This window comes from Toxotes jaculatrix, chromosome 16 (genome assembly GCF_017976425.1).
Source record: "Toxotes jaculatrix isolate fToxJac2 chromosome 16, fToxJac2.pri, whole genome shotgun sequence".
Classification (NCBI taxonomy): Eukaryota; Metazoa; Chordata; class Actinopteri; family Toxotidae; genus Toxotes; species Toxotes jaculatrix.
Genome location: NC_054409.1, coordinates 22,121,995 through 22,147,435, shown reverse-complemented (window position 1 = coordinate 22,147,435; position 25,441 = coordinate 22,121,995). Strand labels below are relative to the sequence as shown.

General features: G+C 41.3%; 2 protein-coding genes across 4 annotated transcripts in view; both read right to left on the bottom strand.

Annotated features, from left to right (window-relative positions):
• rtkn2b (rhotekin 2b) overlaps positions 1–10,658 on the bottom strand; it is a 35,496-nt gene extending 24,838 nt beyond the window's left edge. The window contains exons 1-12 of the mRNA XM_041058585.1: positions 10,462–10,658; positions 8,873–9,072; positions 8,304–8,350; positions 8,161–8,214; positions 7,745–7,862; positions 7,397–7,627; positions 7,191–7,285; positions 6,918–7,024; positions 6,701–6,829; positions 5,913–6,075; positions 2,226–2,324; positions 1,276–1,363 (exon numbers count right to left, since the gene is read on the bottom strand). Of these exons, the coding sequence (XP_040914519.1) occupies positions 1,276–1,363; positions 2,226–2,324; positions 5,913–6,075; positions 6,701–6,829; positions 6,918–7,024; positions 7,191–7,285; positions 7,397–7,627; positions 7,745–7,862; positions 8,161–8,214; positions 8,304–8,350; positions 8,873–9,072; positions 10,462–10,479 (1,349 nt within the window). The 5' untranslated portion in view covers positions 10,480–10,658. The remainder of the gene's footprint in view (positions 1–1,275; positions 1,364–2,225; positions 2,325–5,912; positions 6,076–6,700; positions 6,830–6,917; positions 7,025–7,190; positions 7,286–7,396; positions 7,628–7,744; positions 7,863–8,160; positions 8,215–8,303; positions 8,351–8,872; positions 9,073–10,461) is intronic.
• A 110-nt stretch (positions 10,659–10,768) lies between these two features.
• zgc:162472 (uncharacterized protein LOC553495 homolog) lies at positions 10,769–24,293 on the bottom strand. 3 transcript variants are annotated; one of them, XM_041058582.1, is made up of 30 exons: positions 24,165–24,293; positions 23,056–23,258; positions 22,326–22,974; positions 22,089–22,192; positions 21,870–21,935; positions 21,554–21,703; positions 21,222–21,355; positions 21,004–21,098; positions 20,845–20,899; positions 20,613–20,747; positions 20,217–20,456; positions 19,875–19,938; positions 19,582–19,774; positions 19,416–19,495; positions 18,877–19,264; positions 18,576–18,710; positions 18,024–18,060; positions 17,805–17,918; positions 15,281–17,699; positions 15,188–15,241; positions 14,861–15,018; positions 14,509–14,768; positions 14,114–14,177; positions 13,849–14,002; positions 13,616–13,757; positions 13,486–13,519; positions 13,283–13,390; positions 12,909–13,194; positions 12,286–12,565; positions 10,769–12,191 (listed from the first exon to the last, which is right to left on the bottom strand). In XM_041058582.1, the coding sequence occupies exons 2-30, from the start codon at positions 23,250–23,252 to the stop codon at positions 12,078–12,080; spliced, it is 6,909 nt and encodes a 2,302-aa protein (XP_040914516.1). In that variant the 5' UTR covers positions 23,253–23,258; positions 24,165–24,293; the 3' UTR covers positions 10,769–12,077. The 3 variants fall into 3 exon arrangements, with proteins under 3 accessions (XP_040914516.1, XP_040914515.1, XP_040914517.1); XM_041058581.1 differs by having other exon boundaries at positions 12,286–12,550; positions 15,188–17,699; XM_041058583.1 differs by lacking the exon at positions 10,769–12,191 and having other exon boundaries at positions 12,472–12,822; positions 15,188–17,699.
• Positions 24,294–25,441: the final 1,148 nt, after the last annotated feature.

Below are 25,441 nucleotides of genomic sequence, written 5' to 3'. Positions count from 1 at the left end.
CTGTAAAGACAGAAAGTCCTTATCATTTGCCCAGGAAACCTGCATGAATATCATATCAGCAAGCTCTGGCTTAGAGTATAGTTATGTACACAATACAGAAGTCAAGTCTGACTCATTACTACAATACTGGAAAAAAACATTCTCCACGCCTGGAAACACACACATAAAGCGTTCAAAGTTACACAAAACCAGCATTGTAAAAGCTGGACCCAGTCATCTCCTTAGCTTGTTGCCTCACATATATCAACTATCAGAGTCTCCAGCAAAACCTGTTCTCCAAGACATCTTTTGACCAACTTCTGGCCTTTCTCTGTACACAAACCATCCCACCCCTGAACAATATCTGTAACATTTGACACCCAGGTGCATTATGTACGGACTTAAACTTGTAACTTTGAGTGTTTGTCATTCTAAGAAGTCAAATTATCAGTTAGTGTTTGAGGACATAGCTCACATTGTATGAGAGGCCCATTATATGTTTGAGTCAAAGTGGTATTTATCTTGCTTAGCTGTTAGGGCACTGATCAGTCATGTCTCCGCTGACCTCAATTTGTGCATGAAAGAACAGTTTGTGACCCAGGTCACTGTTTGTTGTTGGTTTTTCCATGATAATTAATAAACTGACGAAACAAGAAATTCTAGCCTTATAATTACAACTTGTAAGTAAATCCTGACTCACTCACTAGAGCCTTATATGAAAAATAAACCTCCCACTGTTATTCCACTTTAATTGTGATGCAATTTCACTGAGCAGTTTACACTGAAAAGAACTGCTAACATAAAACAGATTGAAGTAGCATGCATTAGGCAATACTGCAACACCTACAAACTTGAAATCTCAAGAAACTGTCTGGTATTTCTAAGAATTTATCTCTTACATATCTGTCGCCTCTGTGCAGCCATTTTGTCCAGTGAAATACTGACAGAAAAATAAAGATTGCAAAATATCCACGGTTATCTAAAGTATGTGGGAGGGAAGTTGCTTCTTCACTCAGTCAGAAATTCCGAGAGACATTTTTGTTCATCTGAACAAGCCTGTTGTGAAGTCAGTGTTCATTTTCATGCCTCGGCGTCAGTAGCATGCCCTATTTTGTGTTGCACTGCTTCAAGTCAAAACGCAAGCATTGTTGGACTGTCATAACAACTAACCATGGTGTCATGATAAGCATTAGGAGGATTTTGTGTTTAATACATCAGGAGAAAATAAATAATTTTGCCAAATTCATGCACAGTTAAAACGTGTGAGAGGAACGTGCTCCGTGACAGAAAGCCTACCTTTCTTTGTAGTAGGAAGAAAGCAGAGTGCGGATCTCTACAGATAAATCTGGATCCACAGGACCCTCTCTGGGAGGCGAGGGTGTGACTTAAAAAAAGAAGAGGAAGAAATTAGACAAATGGGAAGAGGACTTCGAAACAACAAACACCAGATCAAATATTTCACTGCATGAGCATGAGTGGGGCTGCACTTCGTAGTGACATCTGGAATTTTAAAGTTGATAAGTGGATGATGAAGGGAAATTTGAAGAATCTTTCTTATTTCCTTCACTGCGTTTTGTCTTTTCTTCCTTGTAAGAGTTTTGGTTTGCAGGTTATCTCAGTGATTGGAATGCTCTTCAAGAAGAGAAAAATGTTATTCAAACAACACACCCACATTTTAGGTGTTAACATATTTGTTCTCCTTGGTTGCTGCTATACAGTATAGTTGTATATTTTCCAATCAGCATGACTGACATGCTTTTGTCAGCAGGTGTTCCCGTCGACAGCGTCTGGCTTGTTGTTCCAGGTCATTGTTGGGCAGTGTCATTTATCTCTTTTAGATCCTGTGATTTGTTCAAACCCGTCTGTCTACTTTCACGGCAGCGTCACTCCAGCTTTCTACAGATCACGACAAAGTTGGCCATTCTGATACATCTACGGATAAGTAAATTTGCACGTTGTAGCTCGATAAGGCATGTTAAAGTTTTGCATGCTGTTCGAAACCACTTTTCTTTCATTTTCACATGACACAGACAGGACTGCAAATGAATGCTAACGTGGAGCAGCATCTGCTGGGTGTAAACAGAAGACTGTCCTCCTGTAAAAAACAAGCCCACAGGTTATCTGTGCCAGCAACTTGTTACGACCCATAGTCACCTTTTATTGTTATGTGACCTCCAGCGATCAACAATCTTTTCTTAGAAGTGTGAGTACATGATGCAGGTGTCACGGTGCTTGTGTGACTCTACCTATTTCATGGTATAGTGATCCCTGCTTCACTGTGATGGATTTCCTGGGGTTTGGCCTTTCAATCTTCAGGAGGTGACTGCAACACTGCTTCCACTGTCCTGCAACAAACCGTACAACCACTGATTTTAAACCAGATGAACTGAAAAGCTTTTGATTTATTATCTTCTTTTGTTGCACAATTACTTTGTCAATTTGTGCTTACAGTAATTTGCAACCTGGCAGCATCTAAATACCTATTGCAGAATCTCAGGCTGACCTAATTTATAAAGACGCTATAACATACGACATACCTTCTCACATAAGCATGACTCTTAATGAACTCATCACATACTGTATATATATAGTAACTATCTGTATTTGGCCTGTGCTGCATCCTGAAATCTAACCGAGCTTGACTTACAAAGAAAAACTGTGAGCCTGGATGAGTGATGCATGCAGACAGCCGTAAATTTCAACAAGTCATCAAAAGATTTTCAGAGATGATGACAAATCGAAATCAAGCTCCCATACACCCCAGAAATATGCCATTTAATTAAAACACCGTAATGTATTCTCTGTCATGCAAGATGACTGTTCTTTGCACACTTGTAGTGCATGGATAGGTGCATGGGAGAATAAGTTAAGAGTAAAAATAGTGAGAATTAACTCCCACGTACTTCCATTTGTCAATGCACATTTGCAAATGCCCAAGGAAGGTTACTGTGCTAATATAAGTTAAATAAATTTAGTGATTAAAATTATTTCTAGTGTATATTTCTTCTTCTGCTTTTCACTTTACACTTTGAACTTATCGATGATATCTCTCATTAAAGGCAAACACCGAACACTTGTTCACAGTGTGGCTCTGATAACAGGTTCAAAGAAAAGTCCTCAAGTCTGTTCCCTGTCTGCACAACAGGAGCAACTAAAAAGTATTTTGGAAAAACATTCTACATCCATTTTACCACCAAAATGCCTTTTACAAACACATCCTTATCAAAGATTCATTGTAATTCACTGAGGCATGCAGACGTTACAATAACAGCCCCAGGGTGCACAGTATTAAATTCATTTTGGATTAGCAGACTTAGAGACACACCCTTGGTGGAAGCACCCAAAGGACTTTAAAAAATGAATGAAAGAAATGCAAACTGCTTTTTCTTTCCCTCGCTCAAGTTAACTTCTCCTCTTACGAGCCTGAGACAAAGATGCAAGTTACACAGCCAATGTTTATTATTGTTTTAGGTGTGTGTGTGTAATGAAAACGAATTACCTAACAACGGATTCACACAGCTACCTTACTAACAACAGTAAGGCATCTGAAACCACTGTCAAACAAATTGTTTCTCCAATCATGATTATCTGCATGATCTTTACAAGCTTCTGTGAAACACACAACAAGCGAGGCAGAATAATAAAACTGCCTCTGTAGCACAGTGGGTACACAGAAGGAATATGCATCTACATTCGCCATGTATATGAATAATACTATCAGAGAAAATTGCAGTATTGGCGGTAATAAATGTGCTTTAAGGGGGATGTGGTCCCCCTGGCCCCACTGTAAATTATGTTCATGATTACCATACGGACTACTAAAAAAATAAAAAGTAAACTGACAACAAGCTATTTGAATTCTATTGGAACGTAGCATAGGAAGTTCCTGAGATGTTTCTCATTAAAGAGATGACAAGACTGGATGATTTAATTAGGTTGGATGCCAATTTTCTCTGTACGTATCGTTGTCTGTATAAAACTGGAGAAGACTACAATTATCGTTGCACAGTAGAGACTGATTTTCGGAAATATGCAGAATGAGAAATGCCCCTCTAACGTTCCCATTTTAACAGAAATTCTCTAACTCAACATGTCCCTCGCATTCTTCCCTAAATCTTAAAAGTCGGCATGTCTTCTCATGTGGTGACCTTTCTTATGTTATAGTGACTGTTATAATTTAATTTAAGTAATAGAGACTGGGTGTGGCAGCTCCAAAAATCAATGCAACAAAAAAAGTGATTACTTAAGGTGTGAGGTGCTTATAGTGATGAGCCCCCAATTAATTATCACCGCAGTGTTAGCATCTTTCAGCTCATTGTTGTGGTTGTCCTATCCCGGTTCACTCTCATTAAAAAAACAAAAGGCTCTTATAAACACACTGCCACCTGCCCAGCACCAAACCGAAGACCAGCAGAGTTTGCAACTAGCTGGTGAACACAGTGGAGCATTTAACAGCTAAAGAGTCATATATTTCCCTCAGACGTTGTTGTAGAGATAAAGTAAGGTGAATGTTGGCCTTGAAGTCATCAGCTGGCAAGAAACACAACAAAAGAAAAAAAGGGAAAAAAAAACAAACCCTCTTATTTCCTGATTTCCTGCCAAGTCATAATGAACCAGCTTACTCCTACAGGCTGTGGTGTCAGAGTTCTAACAGCGTTTGGGAAGTAAATCATAGCAGGTACATGAATAACACAATGAAATGATGCAAAGAATTATTTGCTAGCATGTATAGCTGCTTGTTGCAACAGCACTGTGGTATTTTTTTACCAGCAGCTGATACTGTCTTCATCTTGTGAGAATGTGTGTGTGTCTGTGTGTGCGTCATCATTACAAAACATGGTCCTGGAGATACCAGGAAGTTTCACAGAGGCAGTTTTGAGTATTTTGGCAGGTTTGCTTGCCCGTCTGTTTATCTTTCCGTCTGTGGACAGATGTTGTCATCTTGAAAGCATCACAACCGAGCAAGATACACTCACAAACCTTACAGGTGTGTAGCTGAGGTCAAAATGAAGCCTGAGCTCGAACATGGGTGAGGGCCAACCTATGAGTACTACGTACCCAGGTTTTCTTTTGTTTTTGCGATGTGATGAGGTGGATGTGCGGTGTTTCACAAGAACTGTTGACTTCATCCTCCCCTTCCATATGCCATAGTCGGACCGGAATACTGGGACAAATCCCACAGGGCTGCTGCGTCGATGGGCTGGAGGAGCATCACAAAACTCCATAAATTTTACCGGCCCTGTGTACTTGTCATTCTGCGTGTGCATGAAAGCATGTTGTGTGTGGTCTGGGTTTGGACTCACAGGCCAATCACAACCAACCCTCACCATCACACTGAGCTAACATTAGCTTGAGTAAATCTCACCTCAGCATAGTGCAGTTGTTGACATGTTGACAAACCTGCATGGACTGGGGAATAATGTTTTCCACACAGGTTTACTTTGCAGTGTGATTATTCATTATTGATATCATTATTATTATTATTATTGGATCGACAACAATTTCACACCCAGTCTGCCCAGTCAGAGAGACAGAGAAGATGCAGAGGTGGCAGGAGTAGAGGACAAACCACAAGTGCTCGAGGAACTCGAGGGAAAGGGAGAGCAGCAGCATCCACAGCTGAACGAAAAAGTAAAGCAATGTCGCAGAGAGAAGATGCAAGTGTTGTTTCTATCCCCTGTGCTTTTAAATAAAGTTATGATTAAAACTCTTTTTCTTTTGTGTGCACAACCTGTAATTGTAAGAAAAAACCAAAGCCCTTTCTAATTAAAGGTGACACTCAAGGAATCACCTCTTTTTTGCATCATGGATTAAAGTCACACATAATTTCAAATCAACTAAGCAGCTTTGTTAGAGGCACGTGCTAGAGACAGGACTGTAAGTCTCCTGGATTATTAAAATAACATTGGTGTTATTGTTCATCTAGACCTCACTCATGTTATAGATGTGCTGCCAGAGGGCCTCGGTCCAGCGCTGTGTGTCTCCAGGCATGGGCGTGATCAGCGTGCAGGCTACATCTTCTCCTTGACACTGCGTACTGATGTAGATACTGGGGGAATGGACAGCATGTCCCTCGAATGTTCCGACACTAGTATCCTGTCAGAAACAAACACATGCCAGAAAATAAAAGAACAGCTTTAACTGCAGTTTAAATGAAGCTCATAGTAAATCTGCTACTGATGAAAACATCCTTTTACAAATATATCAGCTGTAGGAAGGTTGAACATGACCCCACTCTACACTCCAATTTACTTTCTAACTACAGTTTACCTTTCAAATACCATTCAATAATGTAATTAAATAAATAAATAAAGGTGTGATCATCCTCCTTGACAGACAGGTAGGAGTTGCATTGAATGCTATTTACCTGTAAGGCTCTACTGCTAAACCCGCCTCAGTACCTCCGCTCTCTGGTCTCACATACAATACTTACAATGTCATGGACGCTTTATCATTAGCTTTAATATTAGCTATTATGTAGTATGATTGTCAGAGAACACATCAAATGCAATAAGGTATCATTTAGTTTGAGTTATAGTCTGTCTGATGAATGAAAAACATTCCAGTCTTCAGACGCTCACCATTACAACAGACTTCCCCTACCAGGAAATATCTCATTCATTCACCAGGGCACTCGGTCTGTTATTATAATCAACACGGAAAAAAAAAGCTAAATGATACCATCACTTTATTCATGAGGCTTCGCTCGTTTAGAACCAACCTTTTTAATAGGGATTACAAGTAATGGGTTGTCCTCAGACTCCAGGTCTTCTTGACTCTGAAAGCAGAGAAGACTTTGCCCCCTGAGGACGCCATAGACATTTTCCCAGCAATTAAGATCCTCTCCAAGCTGAATGGGAGCAGGGAGTAAAGCAATACTGTGAATGATAATGTGATAAAAACATCACATGCTGGGAAATAGATGGAAATCAAGTCACCTTAACCTTGAGTTGACCACTTATGACTGGCTGCATCATGCACAGAGGTTGAGCAGCTAAGCGACAGCACATATTTCCATACAGAGGCAACCAGAACACACTATCCTCTGGAAAAAAAAAAGATATGAAGAATTAGAACAAAAAGGAGGAGAAAGAGGAGAAGAGGGAATGGGAAAGTAAAGGAGAACAAGAGGGAAGGAGACAAGAAAAGGAGGGGACAAGAGAGAAGAGTAGACAAGAAGAGGGGAAGAGAGGAGAGGGTTTGTAACTCACCTGCTGCTGCTAGAGATAAATCATGCGTCTTGAAACCTTCCTGCACATGTTCGATCCTCAGTGTTGTGTGAGCCAGCAGGTTGTACTTTGGTCCCCTTCAGACAGAAAGCATTGGGGGCAAAATCAATTTGACTTTTTCTAAGTGAAACTCATCCATAAAATATTCACCTTTATTGTTGTGTTTCAGGGAGAATTGTCGTGCTCACAGTGCAGACAGATCAGACAGGGACACATTTCCAGGTCCTCCATCTCCTCCACTGGATCCACAACCAGTTGCAGACTCAAAGGCAGCACGGATCTTTTTCCCAGAGGAGCATCCCAGAGAGCCCCCGAGGCGGCTCATTCTCCTGGGTCCTAGAGCCCCTGGGAAGAAATCCTCAACCACACAACTGCTGTACAGCTCAACACGAAGCTGAAAGCCAGGACCTACCTCATTGCTGCACACACACACACACACACACACACACACACACACACACAGACGTATAAAATGTCTTTAAAATTGGAATGTACAAAACTAAATCTCTAAAAATGTGTCAGTAGAGGTGACATACAATATGATAGTGTCTTCAAAACAGATGTCAGTTAAAGTCCTGTCTACCATCACCAGATCAGTGTCATAGATCTCTGTGCCACACTGAAGCAGGCAGAACACGGCACAGCGATGAAGCTCTGCAAGCAAAAATAAGAACAGTACAAACTGTAATTCATCCTAAAGATACTGGTGTATATTTGTCTTTTTTTCCTCTGATGACATTCACTCTTGGAAGTCAGGGTGTAGATAACACATTTATATAAACTTTCATCATAATGATATGTGGCAAAAGCGAAAGTGCACTGTGATGACATTACAAATGACCAGGTGCTATCAAACTCTTTATATTTTAATTGCTTTTCTCTTTTGATCAAAATAATCTCACTTGAGGCCTTCATGTTAATCAGTTCCCTTGGTCACACTCCTCTAACTTACCTCCTTTGTTTTTGAAGTACTCTGAGTCTTTCCACATGAGTGGGATTCGCAGGTCTACAGAGTGCAAATTGTCGTTAGGAGAAATGAAAGCCAGATTCCGGTATTTCCATAAATTAGTGGCAAGATGTTTTGTTAACACTCACCTGAAAGGGCTACTTTTCCCGTGCATGGCACTACATCTTCAGGTGTCCTGCAGTTAAAGACACAGATCATTTATCAACCATCCATACATACTAACATGCAGTGTAGTATGAGCAGGGGATAGATAAAACAGCAGGAACACAAATGCAATCGAGCATCACAAATTACAGGCTCAAGTAGAATAACAGAGTTGAATCAACTGTTACTGTAACATAGTCTCAACACAATTTAAAATTTAGTTTCCCAAGAGAAAGATTTGTATTGTATGTATTGCATTAAAATGCAAACTGTCATAACATACATATCCTATGAGTGTGAATTTTGTATGCACCTGCGTAATGTTACATATAAGATATATACACAATAAATCAGGACTCAAGGATTAAAAAAAAACAAAAAAAACAACAACTTTCTTCTGACCTCTAGTGGCTGGTAGCAGGCATGGCAATGTCCAAAAATACTTGTACTTACTTTCTGCAGCATAACTGTATAACCTTTGAAATCCCTCTACACTGATCTATTATCTATTTACCCACAACTAACTACATTACATCCTTGCCCTCCATCTGACCTGCATCCCACTCTCTGCAGGATCTGGGCTTTCCTCATCTCCTGGAGTTGGCTGAGCAGAGCCAGAATGCGGGCATTGCAGGTTAGCAGGCTCTTTGCGGCCTCCAGGGCCTGCTCTCTCTGGGAACAGGCTGCCAGTAGCTTACTGGCCCCCTCCCGCATTCGCACCTCCCTCTCAATCTGCTCCAGCACCTCTTTGTCCTGTCCGAGAGTTTAGGGAAAAAGAAGATTATTTTAATCCAAACTGTCCATATTCATATTGTTTTCAACAACTATTGGATGGACTGGCATCAAAGTCTGTGCAGTCGTCATGGTCCCCAGAGGAAGTGGGGTCTGTACTGATGTTGGTGACACCCTGAATTTTCCTTTGAGCATCACTGAAAGATTGACATTTCTGTTTTTAGTGAAGTGATTTTACAACTATTGGACAGTTTGCCATGGAAATCTAGAAACAGCAAATTAGCATGCTAACACGCTAAACTGAGACAGTAAACATTTTATCTGCAGACCATCAGCATGCCATCATTATCATTGTCAGCAAGTTAGCATTATAGGCATTTAGCCCAAAGTGCTACTGTGCCTGTACAGCCTCCTGGAGCCGTTAGCATCAGTGAACACCCTTAGCAGAGGTATTGATATAGATAATGTGTCATAATGTGAGGGAAGTGTGATTAATTCCTTTTTTCCAGTTGCTGCTTATGATATACAGTAACAAACATGACTACCCACATGACATCAGGTGGTAGTCACTTCAATCCGCCTTGTGACTTTAAAACAGCCTGAGTTTTCTGCTTGCATCAACTTCAAACACTGGCCTGTTGCTTAAGAAGCCAGAAACCATGGGGTGACGGTGTTTAACACCCTGAGATAAATCAGTGCATCACATTAATCCCTGGATAAAGTCCAGCTGTCAGAGCACCAAGACTAAACTGATTTCAGGTGAGCTGGTTAGTCTACAAAGCCATGAGATGGTGTTACCTATTTCTTTGTAACGACAGGCCTCATCATTCTTTAATGGATAAAAAGAACAAGACAGTGTGTATGGAGCGATGGGGGAAAAAGGAGAATAGGAGAAGTAGAGTTTTAGGGATTAGAAGGTTGTTACATAATTCAGCCATGTTTCCTGAGCCTAAGCCTTGTTGGTATGTTGTGATTTAGTTAGGAACAGTTTCCAAATAATTACATAACCTGTACCTCACTCAGCAAACTCAAGAAAAACATTTTAATGGATAATTCGTTGTATATTTTTCTTATAGTAAAAATTAACAGTCACGGATGTTAATTTCTGGGTATTTATTAAATACATAATAATAATAATGATAATAATTATTAAGATTACTTTTTCCACAGAAACCCAGAGTATGCATTTAAAAGAAATCCATAAATGAACCATAAGTAATGTTATATGTGCAGATGGTTTTGATCCTTTTTCTGATGTCTAAAATGACAAGTTACCTTTGAAAATTAGATTTTTATGAAATGTTATATTTCAGACCTAGCTTTAATCAAAACAGTACAGCCACACATTTCTATTCCAAACCACATTCATCTGAAATGCAAAAAGTACAAAACTCATCTCCGTTCACTGACCTGGGTGTTATTGTTCATGTTCCTTCTGTTCGGTGCCTCAGAGGTCTGCTCCAGTCGCTATGCAGTCAGCAGGGAGGGCAGCGAGCGGACTGACTAATCCTACAGCTGACTACAACAGTGTTCGAGTGGACCTGAAGACAGAGCAGTTAGTTACTCAACAGAGAGATCAAAACAGTCTTAAGCCTTACTACAAGAGGCTGCAGCATGAGGGATTAGAGTCTCAAACCATGCAGTCTTTTATTCCGGCACCTCTATCACTTCCACCAGTGAATGTTTAAATATACAGTGATTCATTCACAAACACACAGTACTTAAGTACAGTTTATTAAATATAAAGCACACAGGTTGCTTCAAAACTAATATTACATAGTTTACAGTAATGTTCCATTTTTAAGTGACACAGTCAGAGAAGTGTTAACACTAATATCTGAGACCATGAGCCTTGATATGTGAATAAATGGATTGAAATGTTGTATGGTGCAATTTGTTGTTCCTTTACTGTGCCTCAGAGTGTAATTCCCATCTGTGGTGCACAACCAGGAAATAAATACGGGATTTCGACGTGTCAGCGGTGTGTTGGTTTGTCACGTACCGTTCATCAAGTCCCACCTGCCATACATGAGCTCTGTCAGAAGAGGCTGATGCAAAAGCAACAGAGGGGACAATTTCACAACACCAGTATCCAAAACTGCACAAAATCCTTAATGCCAGGAGGTGATCATATTTTCATAACATCTGCAGTATTTTTTAGAATACTGCTAGTACATCATAATAAAGACCGCTGAATCCAGCGGTGGTGGATGAACACTTTAATTCAGATCTTATAGAGTTCAACGTTTTACTTTCAGTGAATAAATGAAACATTTAAGGACGCGTGTCCTTAAATGTTTCATTAATTCACTGAAATTAAATTCATTAATTAAATTAAGGACACGTGTTCTGAATGCTGCGTATCTGTACACAACCTCTTTAAGTGAATGATCTACACTATATACACAATAAAACAAAATATCTGCTTGTTAGCAGTTATTTTCCTTAAATAAAGCTTGACTACCTCTGCTCTGTATGGGGTGAATCTGCAGAATACGTTGATGCAGTTGTACTTCATTATATTCTGTATCCGATGTCTGTTTTCTAAATGAAAAGCCAATCAATTTTTTGCATAAAAATATACAGAAGAGGCATTAAAAAGGTAAACACATTTAAATGTGCAACTGTACATGTTGTCAAGTAATCTGGTTATGTTTCTCTTCCTGAGACCCACGTTGTGGTCTGTGTTAAAACGGAATATGGCAAAAAAAAAAAAAAAAAGTTTTCAATTTTACAATATTTACATTGTCACAGCTGGTTAGTAAACAAATTAAGAAAACTGAGGCTTGAAACATTATGAATTATTAGGAAAAAGCTGCCACCTCCAATCAAACTGGTGACAGACCAATGCTTGTTATTAATGTGACTATTCCATTGATAGCAAAAAAAAAACAAAAACAAAAAACAACCTTTTAGTTATAAATTAATCTTTACAGAGATAATATCACACAACAAAAATTAAAAGAAATAATTTTTGAAAAAGGTAAAAAAAAAAAAAAAAAAAAAAAGCCAATTCTCTATGGCTTTTATCCCTCTTCTACGTCTGTAAAAATATCACTTAAGAAGTACTGAGACACACTGGTGGGCTCCTCCTCTGTGGAGCTGCTCTCCACATAGTCACTTTGCTGGGAAGCTGAAACCTACAACAAAAAAGAGCAAAGGATCAGCTCTTATCAATTCCTTGCGGGTGTGTAAAAAAATCCACTGCATTAAGAGCCCATGTGCCCTCCTTACCTCAGCTGTTAACTGAGAAGTGCTAGGAGTTGAGTCTGAGCATTGTCGGTTGTGGTCAGTGGCCTGTTCAATAACCACCTCTGTTAGTGTTGGTGAAGTGGCAGAAGATGTTGAGCGGGTGTCCTCTGGCAGCTGTGTCGGATTGGGCGTGGGAGCGACATTGTGTGATGTTGAAGCTACAGGTGTTGGGGTGGAGTGTTTTCTCGGTGTGTGTGGAGTTTTGACCTTAAGGCCCTCGGAAGCTGCTTTGCCGGATGAAGGATCGCTGCTCGTGTCAGAGAGGAAAGGAAGGGAATCTTCGTGTTTTGTGTTTTCTTGGTTTATGACCGAATTCCTGATAAACTACCTCTACTGTACTTGTGCGAATTAGCAAATGTTAGCATGCTAAATTGCTAAACAAAAATGGGGAACATCACCAGCTTAAACACCAGCATCTAACAATGGTCAATGCGAACACATTAACATGCAGATCTTGACATTTTAAGTGCATCCTCACGAAGCTGAGAGCGTGGCGGAGGACTCCTTCGTTCCTTAGTTCTGTTTAACAATGGGCAGATAATACTATGCTTCAACAAAACAGGAAGCTGAGACATTTTAATATATTTTGAACTGCTTTTCCTCACCTATTCTCAGCGCTGGTCCCGCCGGTCTTTGTAGTCTGAGTCCGTGCTCCTGAGCGGTTATCCTTAGGGCTTTTCCCATCTGCCGGAGTCTCCTTTTCAATGTTTACATGATCACTGCTTCTTTTCCGTGGCTCAGTGACGACCTCATCGTCTGCTTTTGCAGTTGCATCAGAGGCTTCTGGCTGCATGGAAGGGCCAGGAAGTTCAGAGTCCTGGTCGATGTTCGTAGCGAGGGTCTTGCTGGTTTGTTTCTTCCTTGAAGTATTGGGCTTAACCTGCAGTTTGGCTGGTTCAAAGACAGACGAGTACATGATGAAACAGATGTGTCCAGTTGGCCGAGAGTGCATGTGAGTATGTGTTTAACCTTTGCATACCTCTTCTTCCAGTTCTTGTTGTCAGTCCCTGCTTTGTAGGGAGAATTTCAGTCTCATCATTATTCTCTACAGCCTCTGATAATTTGGGTGGCTGGGTTTTCATACTCTCTGTTCCAAAAACACAGAAAATCAGAATTAACCGTCAGTAATACAACATGAACCACCTAGTTTAAAAAATGCAAATAATAATATAATCACTCTACCATGTGGATCCACTAGATTCTCCATAATCGAATCCTGGTGTGAGTTAAAAAAAAAAGCAGGAAAACCAGATAAATACAGGTATTTTTACTCATACTGCAGATACAGGTGGTTCCTTGCAACTTCACTTACTAAATTTGCAGCTGGATCTGGCCCAGTGTCTTTCACACTGCTGGGACCCATTTCACCACTCTCCTCTGTGGACATGGGCACAGATACATTATAGAGAGCCCCATCTCCCATTTCAGCTGCCAAACACTCTCCAGGAACACTGCTGAGGGGTGAAGAAGGTTGCAGAATCAGACACCAAACAAAACAGACTCCAAGCCTGCCTGGATGGCTAGCCGATAAAGGCAGGGACAAACCTTTGTTGTGGTACTGATGCATCTGCTACAGGAAGATAAGGAAGAGGCTCAGATGCAGTGTCCACCACATCCCCGGATGAGCAGACTGGGATCTCAGTCAGTGAGAGGATGAAAAATGGTTCATCTGGATCTGAAGGCACCTGCTCCGACAGCACTGAGAGAGGGGATGAGAGAGGTTTTCACCAAAGCCACGGTGTTTGCACTGTGTATAATTCACAGTGCAAATCATGTGATGTGAGTTGAATGCAATCTGTGTTTGACTTACTGTCTGGAAATATTGGGAGACTTGGATGACTTTGGGTCTCCTCTGCATTTAATGTTGATGTGTCCTAGGATTAAAGGAATCAGATGAAAACACTTCAGAATGAATCCTTGAATGTGGTAAGAGCTTCTTCACCAAGATTACACCACACACTACACAGCGATGCCTCGGTGTAGTGTTTTGCTGGTACTGTACAGCAGCTGTTCCCAACCTTTTAAACTGGATATTATTTAACACCATTAAATGCATCTTAGCAGATACTGTTAGTCAGTATCAAAGTCTCTGTCAGTGCTCCACCTGAACTGGTAAAGTCAGTGTTTGTTTTCAGAACAAAAAGACACTGCAATCACAGATGCAATGCTCATGCCACCTCCTGCACATATCAACTGATATCTTACCTGAGAAGAATTGTCCGGTGTTTGTGTCACACAATCCAGAGAGGATCCTGCATCATTTGGAGGGGAGTCATGTTCACTCAGTTGTTCGATAATTTGTGTCAAACTGCCCAGCAAGGCCCCAGCATCATTCGGGGGGGACTCAGAGAGGGGACTTCGTGGTTCAACAGCTCCCTCTACTGGCTCCTGAATATCAGGTTGGAGTTTAGACACAGGTTTGTGGGAAACCGAAGCATCCACACGTTCTGAGGGTGTACCAGGATCTGTGCAAAAGAAGAACCATTAGTGGCAGTGATCATGAAAAGCTGCTCAGCACTCTTGGTGATAAGGTAACTTTTATTTTAAAATGTCAAACCTTCAGCTTGTGTTGTGTTCTGGTCTTGTTGGGGTTGTGGAGGTCGACTGCTGCATCCCAGGTTGGGTTTGGGTTTAATAAGCCTGGCTCTACGGCTCTGAAGGGCTTTTTTTGAAGACTTGGAAGAGTCAGTCAACTCTGACTGTGTATCATCAGCACTTTAAATGGGGAAATTTGGGGAAAGTTACAAGACAAACTTCTATCATAACTTCCCCAACTTCCCCATAATTCATCTAAAACATAAGGTTGGAATTAAGAGCAGTATTTACATTGTAAACGACCTTTTGGAGGACAAAATGTTGACAGAAAATATGACTCATGTCTTACCTTTCGGCAGATGGAGATTTGTCGTTTGATGTTTGATTAGTTTCCCTGGTTTCTGACCACTGTTGGGCTGCGTCTTGACTTTTTAACTCCGGGTCGCTTTCTGAAGGCTGAGGGCTGCTTTCTTTAGGATCTGGTATGGAGTGAGCATTAGCAGCCAGTACAGAATTTACTTTCGACTCCGTGGAGCCACCTTCTGAAGAGTGAACATCTGAAACTGCAGCTGGATCATACGCTGGTTGAGCATTTAACTCTTTAAGTCTGGTGGACATATCCAGCTCGTAGTCCCCCTGTGAGGCAGGTCCAGCCTCCACCCTGTCATTACTTGACATTCTGTCCCCAGTGGGTTCCCTCTCAAATGTGAACTTTTCACTGCTTTTATCATCAGGAACTGTGTCTGTCAACATAGACTGATTCTCAGCAACCCAAGATGTTGCTATGACAACATCATCAGAGGATGTACCCTTATCATTTTTGCTGTCTAGTTTCTTTTCTGTAGGTACAGATTTTGTTGAGCTGAGCTCTGTATTTAATGTCATATTTTTACAGTCTTCCTCTGTACATTTCGGTTGTGCGTGTGAATTGTCCACAGGTTGTTGTGGTTCTGAGGTTACATTTGAAGAGGGGTCCATATACTGTTCCTCTAAGGGTTTGACGATATTCTTTGTATGTTTGGTTCTGGTGGATGATCCTAAATTGGGTTTAACCTTGGGAAGGTGTCGTCTTCTTTGAGGTACATTTGATTCTGAGCTCGCTGAGCTTGAGTTCAGTCCAACGTCTGCCTTCTGTTCCATAGTTGAGGACGATTCCTCGGCGGGTTTGTGAGCAGTGCATAATTCCAGTGATGGTACTGAAACTGAAGCGGTGCCACTGCTTTCACCTGGTTCAGGAAGGGTGATACTGCAAACTGGCAGCGCTTCTACTTCTGCTATTACATTGTCAGCAGATCCAGGTGCTGAAGTTGGGACGGAAGGTCTCTCCACAAGCTGCATGTGCTGGACAGGCTCTTTCGTCGTTTGAGGTTTAGACCGTGCAGTTCTTGATGTCTGTACGAGGTTTGGTTTGGGTCTGACTTTTTGTAACCGACCTCTCCTCGTCTGGCATGTAGATGTAACTTCACTCTCTTCTTTCTGACTGACAGGTAAATCTTCTGCAGGTGTAGCACATGTAGCAGGATGATCACTGCTCTCTTGGACTCTTGGGGCTGAGTTTTGTCCAACCTGTGATACAGTGGCAGCTGAGTCAGATGTCATTGGGTTATCAGCATCAGAAAGGTTGTGGTTTTCTGAGGCGCTCTGATCTGATGATGCTGCAACAGAGTGTACCTGACCAACAAGCCCAACATCTGTATCTATCCTTTTCTCCTCAATTGTTGACAGCTTCTTTGTGGGTGTAAGAGTAGAGCCTAAATCAAATGATAGTGTACAAACTGAAGCAGGACCAATGTTTTGACTTGTTTTTTCAAGAGAGGTGCCACAAGTTGCTTCTGATTCAACCTCTACTGTTGTTTTTTCTTGGACTTTGGAGCTTGGAGTTGGGCTGGAGTCTTTCTCAACACAGTCCTTTGTGGTTTGAGGTGTCGGCCGAGCAGTTCTTGATATCTGAGGTATGTTTGGTTTGGGTTTGACTTTTTGCAATCGATTCCTTCTAGACTGGCAAGCAGATGCAGCGTCACTCTCTGTTTTCTGACTGACAGGTGAATCTTCTAAAGGTGTGCTGAGAGCAGCGGGATGTTGACCGCTTTCTTCGACCGGGACAGAATCACAGTTTGACCCTAGTTCAAACTGTGATCCTGTGACTGGTGTGTCAGATGTCGCTAAATAATTAGAACAACTTGAAATTATTTCGGCGCGAGACATCAGTTCTTCATTTGAGGACTCCTGAGTTGACTTTGTGTCTCCGCTGGTTTGTTCCCCACTGGGTTCAAACTGGGCATCAGAAGAGCAGTGACTCCTCTCCTGACTGGCAGACAGCTCTTGTGAAGGTCTGACTTCAGTACAGGAAATGTCATCTATTAACGTTGTTGAAGAAGATTCTGGTATCGTAGGGGTTCTTTCTTCAGGAGCTGATACTGAGTCAGTGACCTGAAGGTTGGCAGGCTCTGTGTTGCCCTCTTCAGCTGTCTGTTCTGTTGATGTGTCAGGCTGGGATTTGGGCTGTGCAGTCTTTGAGGCTCGGCCTAGGTTAGGTTTACATTTCACCGTGGATAAACGTCCCCTCCTGGGCTGTGGAGAACTTTTCTTCGAGCACTCTGGACTTGACTGTAACTGAGAGTCCATTTCAGAAACAGTGCTCTGCTCAGCACACATCTGATCACTGGTTTTAATAATGGGAATGTCACCACTGTCTGCTGTGCTGTTCTGTGGCTCCGCAGAAGCTGTAATCTCTGATGTTTCTGCGACTCCATGAACAAACATAAGAGGAACTGCACTGTCTTCCTCCTGTGCAGCAGGTTCTGATGCAGCGTCCTCTTCTAGTGGTTGCCTGGTCTCTCTCACACTGTCTGTTGTTGTCCCTGCAATTTAACATAGAGGTACATTTTAATTTCACTGTAATTTGCTCTAAAACAAACTCAACCCAATTCCAAAACGAGGACTCTTGTAGCTTCTGTGTCTCTAACCTGTCGTGTGATCTTGTGCAACTATTTGATTCGTTGTTGACTGAGGGAGATGAGTCAGTGTGCCAATGGCCAACAGGGTTTGAGCAGCCTCATTGTAGCTCTCGTCCTCAGTTACTGAAACAAAAAGATCCCCACAAAAATGTACTTAGACGAAATGAAACTGTCTAAAAACATGAGTAATGCACTGTAGCAGCTACTCAGAATACCTCTTCAACATACCTTCTGTGTGTTCTGAAGAAAGGAAATCTATAACGTCCTGCAAGGGAAACAAATACATAGTAAGTCACATTAAAAGCTCCACATACATGTCAGGCTAGTTGCGAAAGGATGTGATGTATATGGAATTTTTTTTTCAGTAGCCCCGATTACATTTCTTTGTCACTTTCTTTATACGTCTTTATCAGCTGGTTACATCTAGACACACAAATGCTGCTATGAGTTCATTCAGCTCAGAAAAAAAGGAAATACCAAGGATGCATGCATCATTGTTCCAACTCAAATTTGCTGCTTTTCTTCATTTAAAATGTGCAAAAACTAAACCGAGCTGGAAATGGTGTCAAGTTACAATATAACTGTGTGATCAAACCACAAATACATGCAATAAAACTGAAAAAGGGAAGACACTGTGAGGAAATAAGACTGCATTTTCATCACTGTAGATAAAAGTATATGGGTCACATTTTTAAGATAAGACCTCAGAAATCATATTAACTGTGTAACTGGGGATAATGATTTAATTTCACTAGTATATTTTAGACATGGGACACTTACAACCAGCAGGTCCAACTGATGTTCACATGGTTCCACTGTGCCTGTCTCATTTTGTGCCCGCTCGCACGAGGCATCAGGGCACAGTGCATCTTGGGAGATGCCCAACACATCAGGCATATTGGCCAAGATATCAAGCTATGGGTGGGATGGGGGAGTCAGAGTGGAGGGTGTGAATTATGGAATGTAAAAACATGCACAAAGAAAAACTAATGCAAAAAAAGCAAAAATGATGTAATAAACAAATAAAATTAACTGATGCTGTGTATCTGTGCAAGACATGATGGGAAGCTATTTGTCATACCTCCTCCATAGTCTCTTCCACCTCTGAAATCACTGGCTGTGGGGAGCGCAGGCTGACAGGCACAAACACAGGAGCAATGCTGTCCTTACTGGGGCTACAGGCAGGATGCTCCACCTCGTCCTCAATCTCCTCGTGATCCAGCTGCTTTTCATCCTCATCATCACTGAACTCTGACCGAGAGGCCCTGAGGGTGACCAGTTTGGGCTTTTTGGACTCTTGAGCTGATGGTTGCTTTGATGACCTTCCCCTCTTGGCTGTGCATTTGGGTTTAGGCTTGGCAGCAGCACCAGTGGACCCCACCGGTGAAGTGGGAGTGGTATCGGAGGTGTGTGCATTTTCTTTGGCAGGGTAAGTCAAGGGTTTGGTGGGCTTGGGCACTCTCCCATACCTACAAAACATAATCACACACTGAGGAACCACTCATATCCCATTACATCACATTTTCTAGTATATCTATTATACAGTAGTTTCTTTGGGGATGTTTCTGGCTACAATATTAAAATGAGAAACATTCAACAAAGACGTGAAATATTTTGAACCTGGTCGGTTTTGGAGGTTGAATGGTGGCATCCTCTTCTTCAGAGGAAATGTCAGCTGACGGTGATGAATCTTTATTCGCCTAAAAGGTTATTTAAGAAGTTTCAGTGAGGTGAAGTAACAACGTGTAGAAAGATCTGATGGCTGAACTGAAAATGAAATAATAACCTGCTCTTCAGAGGCTCCATCACTCACAGTCTCGTCCCCTTTATCTGGCACAGTCTTCGTGGAGGGTGGTGGAGGCTTTTTACCCCACTTCCGGCCCAGAGGTAGTACTGATTTTGATGCTCTGGTGTGTGAGAGTTTAGCTGGTTTGATTGCAGTGTCCTTGGGTGCATTCACATTCTCAGTCTTTTCAGACCTGATTATTAGGCAAAAACAAGAGTATTTTAATCCCAGTTTGAAATGCATAAAAATGCTTTATTTAAGCATTTTTCACAGCATTTTTAAAGTGTGATTACATGTCTGAACTTGTATGGTCTCCAGGAAGTGCTGCTTCAGTGTCTTCGGGTGTGCAGGCCTCGCCTGAGGATAAAAGCAAGACAAAAATTAGCAAGAGCCAAGCACATGTGGACAAACAGGGAGAACTTTGGGCAAACGCACTTTCTGCGGCCACTTGGCCTTTTTTTTCTTTTTATCAAATTTTAATCAAATTTTTAAATATTGCACATACCAGTGCCTTGGTTATTAGTTTTCTACAAATTTTGTCCAACCACAAAAATCTCCATACCTACATTATTTAAATCGACCAAGTTTTCTAACAATCAAAAACATTTCCATGAAATAACTGAACGCTCCTGTACCTTGTTTGTTGCTCTTTTCACCTGTTTTCTTTTTCTTATCATTTGGTTCCTCATTCAAGGGGGACTCTCTAGTCTTTCTTTTGCATTGCCTCTTAGGCTTAGATGCAGAGGTTCCTCCTTCATTATAGAGATCCTCATTCTCTTTCTCTCCCTCCTCCTCATCCTCCAAGTCAGGAACTTCATTCTCATCCTCCCCTTCTTCCTCCTCCACATCACTTAGTTTCCTTGCAGTTTTTTTGCCTGTGGAGGGAATGAGAGCACAAAAGGAATCGCTGAATGAAGACAAACTCTGAGAATTGTTTTCCAGCATTAAGTTATGAAGAAATAATATAAAATAGAACAGAAATAATATAAAACTTACTGAGCATTAAACATGATAACACCATATCAATTTACCCTTTGCCTTTCTCTTGTGCTTCTTGGGGGAGTTCTTATCAGCGAGCGACTTGAGTTTCTTCCTATTTTTCTGAACCTCCAGAATTTTCTCTAGCAGCTTAGAAAAATACTCTATGTCCAGTTTGCGCCTCTCTCCTACAAAACAATCAGCAATAAACGCTGCATTAAGATACACACGGGGAGTTTTAACAATTTGATGTCATATTTAATAAGAAAAACAAAGTTAACCTACTGAAAGCTTTATCAATCCTCCAGGCATTCTCTCGCTCTTCTTTTTTGAATTTGTTCTGGAAGTTTAAATCAGTGCAATTGATTTTTTTTATTGAAGCAGTGAGTGGCCTCTTCATTATCATATTCTATAAATACGTGTTTACCTATAGTCATCACTGACCTTTATCTCTGATCGAGCTCTGTGAGGAAATAGTTGACAAATCATGGAAAAGTCTGTCCCCACCATACTGATTGCCAGGAAGAACATGTCTGTCTCTGATAAAAACAGGCAAATAATCAACAGATTAAAAACAAATATGAACAAGGCATCACAGCGAAATGTGTGTTATGAAAATATTGTAATTAAGGATCTATATCTATAATCTGTGTCAGCTCAACCTTCACTGGACCAGGGTTTCGAATAGGTCCCTTTCCTGAAGCTTGAGTAAGTCGTAGTGGACCCACGCTCAAAGATGGGGTCTCGATCGTGTGCTGGGTTTGGTCCTTTAGCTCGCTGGACTTCCACCGTCAAGCTGAGACAAAGGATATTATCAAACTACCAGTTGGTTTCATCATCTCCAATATCACAATAATGTAGCAATGTTTCTATGAAGAGGGAAAATCATAATGAAAAACTCAAGTGTGTACAATCTTTAATCTACAATAACTGAGCAATGGGAAGTAGATCAACGTGAATGAAGGCCTCTTGTGGCCTATAAAAGTCGACTGACCTCTCTTCATCAATTATCAGTGAGCCATCCTCTGCTACTTTGACCCGGGGAACCATAAGCGCTTCTTCCTGCTCGTCCTCCACCACCTCCTCTTCCTCAGGCTCGGCTATTTTAGGGAGGGCTTCAGGTTCCTGCGCTCTCTCCGGTGACCTGCAGGGATTACATTGCAAACATCAGGCAGAAGGCAGGGCTTTGGTGCACAAACAACCTGTACCGGCTGTTGAAACACCAGTGGTGATACTTTAACAATAATATGTTTGATATCAATAAAACTTTAAAGGAAAGAGACTGTAAAAAGATGATGAAATAAACTTACTCTTCTCTTCCTGGTGAAGGCGGGACCACAGTCTCATTCTCTTGAGATGAGTCTTCTAAACTAGATCTGGATAAATTGCAAATTACAGTCATAAGACAAGGAACCCCATAAAAAATTTCTTGTCAAATAAAACCCAGGATAATCAATAGAAAACATTATTTATGGAGGTAAGGATTGAATGTTCCACAAGCCTGACAAAGTCGCTGAAGAGACACTTACGTCATGGGGTTAGACACTGGTAGATAACGGATAAGGTCCCTCATTGTCATTTTGGCAGGATCTAAAGTATATTCCTTTGCACGTGCCTTTGCTTTCTTGAGTTTCTGCAACATTAAATAAGATCATTCCTTTAATTTAATGAATCAAAATATATCTAGAGGTAAATATCTGATAAATATCTTACCAAAGTTAGAAAGCACTGAGGATAAGTATGTTTACAGAATAATCTGAACTCACCTTTTCTTTGTGTCTCTCCTGTCTGAGCAGATCTCTGAGCTTTTGGGCCTTTGCCAGCCTCTGTAAGTCGGATGGGTCATTCAGGAGTCTACTCAAGGAGAACGCTGACGGTGACAGTGAAAGTCCACTCTTCGATGACACTAGAGTCTTGGCCTTCTCTGATATTTCAATAGCTTCTTTGTCTGGTAGTGAGGGGGGCACTTTATCTGATGGTCTGTGAGGAGCTTCTTTAACCTGACTGCTTGCCTTGTTTTCTAACTGTTTGCCAGTGTCTTTCGGCAGATCAGTTTGTTCTAGTGACTCCTCAGCTACAGGGACGACTGAAGGTCCTGCAGAGTCAGAGGAGGTGGGGGTGGGTTTAGGTTGCACTTTAGGATGCTTGCTCTCTCCTGAAGGCTTTCGTCGCCTTGGGGACTGGAGTCCTTGAGGGGCTGCTGCAGTCCCAGTTTGGCTGGATGTTGTGGGCTTTTCGAGGTTTGGGCTGGAGACTTCAACAGGAGTTTCACAGACTGCCTTGACAGGAGACTTTGGTGTCCGAGGAAGGGTGGAGGGGCGGCCTGGGGCCACTCTGGGCTTGACAGAAAACCGCTTCCTTCTCTGGACTGCAGCTGAGGAGCTGGTACCTTCCCCATTTTGGTCATTGCCATCCCTAAGCAGTAGTAAAAATAATCGTTTTGGTTATACATAGCATCAGTAGTCTTTAAGAAGCTGTTTAATATTTGTTACTCACTCTGGGGTCGTAGGTTTTTCTGATGGAGTCACAGCAGCCTTGGTATCTGTCACAGCAGCAGGAGTGCTGCTCTCACCGACGTCTCTGGGCGTCTCACTGGCCTCCTGATTTGATGAAGGGGTGTCCTGAGGTGTTGTTGCTATTCTCCCTGCCGTACTGACATTGGGTCGAACACTGAATCTTGACCGGCGAAACATTTTGACCTGAAAACATGCAAGACGTAAAAGATGCATCAATATTCCAGCAGTACAACGTGAAAACCAGCTGAAAGTGAAACATTACTAAAGAAAAATTAACCAGAGGATTGTGAACATGAGGTGCAGGGTAAAACAGCAGGAGCGTGACACCTGACACATGAATTACACACACAAATATTCAATCTGTTTGACAGTAAGTTATGATTACGTTGGCAGTTTCAATGTGCAAAACTCTTGAGCACAGTTTTTCAAGATAACTGACAGGCAGGTTGACAATTTGCCACAGTTATTCTGTGGATTTAGGCTGTCTCACTGTCTCTTCATGTAATCCCAGGCTGACACCATGACCCCAGGACTCAAAGTCACAGGACTGTATTTCCTGATTTGATATATTGACATTCTACCTTTGCATGCATGTGAGATTGTGCAGGACAAACTAAGAAGTACAGAGGGATTTGCTGATTGAAACTCTGTTGTTATTGATCGGGGAGTCGATGGAGCACTAACATGTCTAAGGCTTTCCCTCTGTAAGTGTAACATTGGGCAATGCAGCGATACCATATTACAGCATTAGCAAGAACACACCGACATATGTAACGTAGTGACCAGCGACGCTGACAGACGAGAAGCAATTAAGTCTCGGCCGCGAAGAAAACCACAAGGAAATATCACCAGAAGTTTAGCAAGCTAGCACACATCATTCAAACGAGGGCAGGGCGTAGAAATAAAGACGCTCCATAAAACGCAAAACACGACAAAAAGTACACAAAGACTGGCACAGAACTCCCATGACAAGACTTGTGTTATGCGGGTCTCCCGGACGTGGACCGTCCCGTTGTTAGCACCGAGAAGCTGAGGCAGCTACATTTGTCATTTTATTAGGTCCACATACGCACCTACACGCGGACGTACCTGTTCGAGAAAATGTCGTCTGCTGGGAGACACAAGCCTTCACCTAACGACGACGAGTAGCAAATAGCGGACTCCATGCACGCGTTAGGTTAATCCGCCATGTCTTTTTTTATGACGCGGTTGTTTTTTTTTTCCGCGAGTGAAAGTGCTCATGGGAAATGTAGTTCGGTTTGCTGCAACGCGCTTGCTGAGGCAAGAGATGACACGGTCTGTGGGCAAGACTGGCCCTAACCTTCTCACGGAAGTTGAGCATCACTTTAAAATTTATTATTTTAATAAAAATTAAAAGCAACGCTACATCACTGTTAAAAATACTCAATTTAATAAAAGTTCTGCATTCATAATTTAAAAGAAAATACAATAGTATGAGCACCAACATTTAGCTAAAAATATCAAAGTTTAGGTCACATCAGCATGTAAGCAGCAGTTTTATGTTGTAGTTGGAGAATAATAATAATAATAATTTTTATTGGGTAGTTTTACTGATAACGATCACATTTTATAAGCTGATCATACTAAATATTTTGTACATAAAATGTTCATCTTCAAAGTACATAAACTACAGTGGTAGAGTACAGAGACAGATGTGGTGGGATAACAAAAGACAATACTGCCCTCTAGTGGAGTAGAAGTATAAAATAGAAGAAATTGTAAATATAGTATATATTCCTCAAAGCTGTGTCAGTACAGTAGAATATATGCATGTACTTACTTCTCACCACTGTTTTATTTACTTCGTGGTGTTAGTGCATAAATGCAAGGACTGTTGTCAGTTTTTTAAACATACTCATTTACAGAAAATACTTCATCTGTGATAATTCAAATAGGTAACATTGAGAGAGGCCACTCTTTGCATTATGAGCACATGCTCATTTTGCTTATAATACTTAATGTACTTTTACTTAAGTAAAATTTAGACTGTGAAATTTACTTGTAGCAGAGCATTTTGCACTGTGGTATCGCTCCCTAAAGAATAAGAATGTCTATATTCTTCTTCTACCAATGATCTCCAGTCTTTTTCTTTGACATTACACTCTCTTTTGTGCCTATTGAGAACTTTCCTTTTTAAATATAGATCAATAATATGACCTTTGACCTAAACTCTGACCTTTGATTTCTCATTGTCAGCTTCCTTCTGTCTCACATGACAGTGGAGTATGAGCCAAGGATTAGTCTGTGGTTCAGTTATGTTCTATTTATTTCACTCATACAGTATTTCCACCTGATTACTGAAGCTCCAGTTGATTGCAAATTGCTGATTCAGTCTGAAGAGGGCA

Excerpts from the sequence above, each read along its gene's own strand:
- zgc:162472 (XM_041058581.1), bottom strand. The coding sequence starts at position 23,252 with ATGTTTCGCCGGTCAAGATTCAGTGTTCGACCCAATGTCAGTACGGCA. Across the intron at positions 22,193-22,325 it reads AGGAGAGACACAAAGAAAAG|AAACTCAAGAAAGCAAAGGC; the intron begins GTGAGTTCAGAT and ends TTAATGTTGCAG. Across the intron at positions 18,061-18,575 it reads ATCAGTTGGACCTGCTGGTT|GACGTTATAGATTTCCTTTC; the intron begins GTAAGTGTCCCA and ends TTTCCCTTGCAG.